General features: G+C 62.8%; 1 protein-coding gene across 1 annotated transcript; it reads left to right on the top strand.

Annotated features, from left to right (window-relative positions):
- The first annotated feature begins 931 nt into the window (after positions 1-931).
- Positions 932-5,423, top strand: LOC118925836 (intestinal-type alkaline phosphatase). Its single transcript, XM_036912138.2, has 11 exons — positions 932-1,787; positions 1,868-1,984; positions 2,098-2,213; positions 2,408-2,582; positions 2,661-2,833; positions 3,095-3,229; positions 3,322-3,394; positions 3,532-3,666; positions 3,749-3,940; positions 4,170-4,286; positions 4,387-5,423. Exons 1-11 carry the CDS (start codon positions 1,721-1,723, stop codon positions 4,686-4,688), a joined length of 1,602 nt encoding a protein of 533 aa, XP_036768033.1. The 5' UTR covers positions 932-1,720; the 3' UTR covers positions 4,689-5,423.
- The last annotated feature ends 469 nt before the right edge of the window (positions 5,424-5,892 follow it).

The raw sequence follows: 5,892 nt of genomic DNA, 5'->3' as shown, positions 1-5,892 counted from the left end.
GCAGTGACCTGCTGGTGTCCAGTGCATGGCCCTGGTTTTGGAGATCAAGCCTGCAGCTCAGGTGGTGAGGAGGCCCGAGCACAGAAGGAGCCACAGTGGTCCACTGCAGCAGGTGAAGCTGGGAGCAAGGCTTTCTTCTTTGGAACATTTTTAAAATTCGGATAAAAAGCACAACATAAAATTCACCATCTGAACCATTTTTAAGGGTACAGTTTGGTAGTGTTCAATATGTTTACGTTGTTGTGCAACTGCTCTGCAGCATGTTTTCATCTGGTAAAACCCAGTCTCTGTACCCATTAAACAACAAAGTCCCAAGCTCCCTCCCCAAGCCCCTGGCAGCCAGCACTCTGCTATTTCAAGGCATCTGACTACTTTACATGCCTTGTGTGAGTGGAACGACACAGTATTTGTCCATTTGTGACAGGCTCATCTCAAGGACTATCTCGTCTGCCAGGTTCATCAGTGTTGCAGCAGTGACAGGATTTCCCTCCTTTTTAGGCTCTTCTTCGCCTGGATAGACCGCACTCCGTTAACCCACTCATGTGTTTGCAGACACTGAGGTGCTCGGACCTTTTGGCTACTGTGAATAATGCTGCTATGAACATGGTGTGCAAACTTCTCCCAGAGACACTGCTTGCAATTCTTGTGGATAGATACCCAGGGGTGCGACTGCTGGATTGGAGGAATGCTTTCCAACCCAGCCTGGAGTGACTGACGCTGCTTAGCTTCTTATCAGAAGCAGTACCTGTGGGTGTGCATGGCCCTGGAGAGAGCAGACACAACCCTGGGTTCCTCTTACCTGTCCAAGGGAGCAGAGGTCAAGCTCATGTACAGAGCACTAGGCCCCACCCCTGCCTGCCCCTTGCATGCATGTGCGTGCATGCACACATGCATGCTCGCGTGCGCGCACACACACACACACACACACACACACACACGCTGAAGGCTGGCCTGGCCCAGCCCTCGGTAATTGGAGACACAGACAGGGCCCCCGCTCTGTTGTCACCACCAACCCACCCTTTCCCACAGCCTGAGAACTCTGGGCCCAGGCTCTCAGGTGCCCTGTCCAGGCCAGCACCCACCCAGCCGCCCAGGCCAAGCCTGACGGGAAACTGAGTGCATGGTGGGCAGCCAGGCCACCCACATGCCTCCTTTCCCGTGTGCCTGGGCTTCCCGGCATCAGGAAGCTATACGCAGGCCCCTGGCCCAGGCTGTGTGCTTTGCGCCCACGGTCCCTCAGCACCCAGAAGCAAGCCTGGCCGAAGCTGGCTTTCAGGAAACGCGGAACAAGTGAAGTGAATGGAGGAGTAGCAGTCCTCCCACAAGACTGTGCGAGCAGAAGGTTGGGTGGGGCCCCTGTCAAGACACTGCAAATGCTCCTCATCGGAGGACCTCTGCCCCTGATCCCCCTGGGGGATGGCTGGGGCCCATCCTTTACAGGACGGACCTGTCTTTTCCAGGGCCCCTGCCCTAGTCTCGCTCAGCCACACCCTGCCACTTCCCTTCTGCCAGCAAGGCTTAAAGTCACAAGGGAGGGGTGGGGTCAGGGGGGCCACCTGGGGCACTAGGAGGGACATGGAGACCTTTACACCAGGGACAAAGTCCTCTCCTGATTTCAGCCCAGGCAGCTTGTACTGCAGCTGGCACCCAGGTTCTGGCCTCACTAGGGTCCCAGCCTCACCCGACTCCCAGCCTTGTGGCCCTCCCACCATCCCCCAGCATGCCGGGCACCTGGGTGCTGCTTCTGCTGGGCCTGAGGCTACAGACCTCCCTTGGCGTCATCCCAGGTAATGGAGCACCTCCCAGCCACCCCCAAGGCAGGGCGCTCCCCCCAGGCTGACCCAGCCTCCACTCTCCCCTTGGCCAGTTGAGGAGGAGAGCCCAGCCTTCTGGAACCGCCAGGCGGCCCAGGCCCTGGATGCCGCTAAGAAGTTACAGCCCATCGAGACGGCCGCTAAGAACCTCATTCTCTTCCTGGGGGATGGTGAGTGTGTAAGGCCTGTCTGCCTCTGTAGCCCCCACAACACCAGCACCAAGGCTGCTGGCGGACACAGGCCAACCCTGGGGACTCAGGCCTGACCAAGCGTGCTCCTTTAGGCATGGGGGTACCCACGGTGACAGCCGCTCGGATCCTAAAAGGGCAGATGAACTACAAACTGGGACCTGAGACACCCCTGGCCATGGACCACTTCCCATACCTGGCTCTGTCCAAGGTAAGGGCTGGTGACCACAAGCTGCTCCATCCCAGAGGGCTGAGGGTAGGGCTGGGGAGCGTAGCAGAAGGGAAGGCCCCAGAAGGGTTGGGGCCTGAGTTAGGGTACTGGGGCCGCGAGGATGGACCTCTGCGGCCTGGGTCAGGATCTGGGTGCCTGCCCCAGAGCAGAGTTAAGGGCATCTCTGTCCCCAGACATACAACGTGGACAGACAGGTGCCAGACAGTGCAGGCACTGCCACAGCCTACCTGTGTGGGGTCAAGGCCAACTACCAGACCATTGGCGTAAGCGCAGCCGCCCGCTTTGACCAGTGCAACACGACACGTGGCAATGAGGTCACCTCTGTGATGTACCGGGCCAAGAAAGCAGGTGGGTTTGCGGCCAGCTTAGCAGGTAGGGGAAGGCTCAGAGATCTCAATGGCTCACCCTGACCTCTGCCACCCTTAGGGAAGTCAGTGGGGGTGGTGACCACCACGAGGGTGCAGCATGCCTCGCCAGCCGGCACCTATGCACACGTGGTGAACCGCAACTGGTACTCGGATGCCAACATGCCTCCTAAGGCCCTGAATGAAGGCTGCCAGGATATCGCCGAGCAGCTCATCTCCAACATGGACATTGACGTGCGACATGAAGGGCAAGCAGCAGGGGCCAGCCAGACGGGGTGGGGCCCCACACGGGCCACAGTCTCAGGCAACTGATAGCCTGAGCCCTGGGGCCTGGCAGGGTCTCTGGGGGCTTGTGTGGGGGGCAGGGGGTGTAGAAGGTACGGCTCGGGACAGGTCATTCCCATAGACCTGGTGGGGGGAGGTAGGGGTTGTCCAAGGAGGGAGCAAAGGGCCTGCCAGGCCCAAAGCCCACCTGCCCTAATCCTCTGGCCCCAGGTGATCCTGGGTGGAGGCCGCAAGTACATGTTTCCCAAGGGGACCCCAGACCCTGAGTACCCAAGTGATGCCAACCACAGCGGAATCAGGCTGGATGGGCGGAACCTGGTGCAAGAGTGGCAGGCCAAGAACCAGGTGATGGGGGTGCAGGGGTACAGGGGGTACAGCAGGGGCAGGGGCTGCAAGTCACAGGGCAATGGGCTGAAGCCTGGCTGTGTTCCTCACAGGGTGCCCAGTACGTGTGGAACCGCACTGCACTCATTCAGGCATCCCAGGACCCCTCTGTAACACACCTCATGGGTAATGACCCCCCACACCCTCACGGTCCTGCCTTGGCCCCACAAGTCCTCAGAAGGCCAAGCGCATGCACACACATTCATGCCACCGACCCTCTCCACTCCCCAGCTTGCCAGTCACACCAGCCCCTTTCCCCACAGGCCTCTTTGAGCCAGGAGACACAAAATATGAGGCCCACCGAGACCTCACCCAGGACCCATCCCTGATGGAGATGACAGAGGCAGCCCTGCGCCTGCTGAGCAGGAACCCCCGTGGTTACTACCTTTTTGTGGAGGGTGAGTGGCAGCCCCTGGCTGAGCAGAGGCGGGGGGTGAGGGCAGCTGGACACCACTTGCCTCTCACGTGGCCTTCCTGCAGGAGGCCGCATTGACCATGGACATCACGATGGGACAGCTTATCTGGCCCTGACCGAGGCTGTCATGTTCGATTCTGCCATTGACAAGGCCAGCCAACTCACAAGCGAGAAGGACACACTGACCCTTGTCACTGCTGACCACTCTCACGTCTTCTCTTTTGGTGGCTACACATTTCGCGGGACTTCCATTTTCGGTAGGCCCAGGGAGAGTAGCAGGTTCTGTTTCCTTAATTATATGGCAGAAATTGCTGGGAGCCTCAGTTGCCTCATCTGTCAAACGGGGTAATAAGAGCAGCTGCCTTGTAGGGTTCTTGTGACGATCAAGGCAGTGGACAGGCAAGAAGCACCTGAGCGTAGCACACAGAGGGCACCGCACAGGCTGCGGTCGGCGGGATCACAGGCCCCTCCTGCCCCCCCCTCCAGGGCTCGCCCCCAGCAAGGCCTCCGACAAGAAGGCCTACACCTCCATCCTTTACGGCAACGGCCCGGGATTCGCTCTCAACGGGACCTTCCGGCCCGAGGTCAACGACAGCCAGAGCAGTGAGTGCGGCGGGCTGGCGGTCGGTGGGCACCCCGCAGGGACCCCGCGGGAGAGGGAGGCCTCCCGCGCCGCCGGCCCTGAGCCTCCCCGTCCGGCCAGGAGACCCCGCGTACCAGCAGCAGGCGGCGGTGCCGCTGTCCTCCGAGACGCACGGCGGGGAGGACGTGGCGGTGTTCGCGCGCGGCCCGCAGGCGCACCTGGTGCACGGCGTGCAGGAGCAGAGCTTCGTGGCGCACGTCATGGCCTTCGCCGCCTGCCTCGAGCCCTACGCGGCCTGCGACCTGGCGCCCCCCGCCCTCGACGCCGCCGCCGCCGCCGGGAGGGGAGGGTCCGGGCCGCCGTCGCTGCCGCTGCTGGCGGGGCTGCTGCTGCTGCCGCTGCGGGCGGCCGCCGCTCCCTGAGCGCCCCGCGCACGACCCCCGGCCGCCGCCCCCGGGGCTCCCCCCCGCACGCCGCCCGGACCGCTCCTCGCCCGGCGGCGCCCGCCCGCAGGGCCCGCTGAGGCTGCGGCTGCGGCCTCCTTGCGGCGCCCGCGGGCCTCCGGGGCTGCTGCCCGCTCCCCGCCCGGCGCCCCAGGTAGGGAGGGGGCTGGGACCGGCCGCTGTCCCGCAGGTCGCCCTCCGGAGGACCCGGTGGCCGCCGTCTCGCACCCCGCGCGGCCCCTTTCCCAGCCTCCGTGGCCGCAGCACCCTGGGACCCGAGGACTTCGGCACTTCCGGGCGCCCAGCTGCGGGGCGGCTTCCTGTCACCTGCCACCGGCCAGGCAGGCACCCTGCTGCCCCCCGAGGCTGCTGAGGCCCGCCCGCCCAGGGGGAGCGTGACACCAAGCCCCCCGGCTGCCCCCCGCCCCAGGGCCCCAGCAGCACCACTGCACGCAGAGGAGACGGACACCGAGAGGAGACGCGTCTCAAGTCACTGAGCTCCTGAAACCACCAACCCCAGTCCCACTCCAGGCCGGGAGATCCAAGGGGCTTGCGGGAGGCTGGGCGCGCAGGGCCGCAGCCCCAGAGCAGCCCTTGCCCCCTCCCTGCGGCCCCTTGGGCACAGATTTGTGGACAGAGGCGATTCCCCGCCCTCCCGGGGCCTCTGTTCTTCTGGAAGGGACGAGCAATAATCAAATAAACTGTTATATATTATGCCAGCAGGGATTTGTTCAAAAAAGAAAAACGTGGGGGCACAGAGAGTGTCTATGAGTGAGGGGAGGGCGCAGATCATTCAGGTCAGGGGGTCGGGGCGGGGCTGCCTGAGGGGCAGACCTGGAGGAAAGAGAAGTGAGGGGTTAGGCAACGCAGGACGGACAGCCGGACAGCCGGACTGCCGTGCAAGGTACCTGAGGCAGCAGTCAGCAAGTGCTATCTGAGGGGGTTGAACAGGGACTGGGGGAGTAGGGGGCGGGGCGGGGAGGGCGGTGGAGAGGCTGCACTTCATCCAGGGCGCGGTCTGTGATCAGAAGCTTCTCAGCAGGGCAAAACATGACCCGCCGGACTCTTGGAAAATGTCGCGCTGGTTATTGCAGTGAGGAGAGTGTCCTGCTTTACTTCGTTGGAGGGAGGGGGCGCAGTGCGGACTGGGAAGCCAGAGCGGGGCTGCAGACTCCGGCATTTC

The sequence above is a fragment of the Manis pentadactyla genome, chromosome 6 (assembly GCF_030020395.1).
Source record: "Manis pentadactyla isolate mManPen7 chromosome 6, mManPen7.hap1, whole genome shotgun sequence".
Classification (NCBI taxonomy): Eukaryota; Metazoa; Chordata; class Mammalia; order Pholidota; family Manidae; genus Manis; species Manis pentadactyla.
The sequence above is the reverse complement of the archived record's forward strand: the minus strand, read 5'-3'. Positions and strand labels throughout refer to the sequence as shown.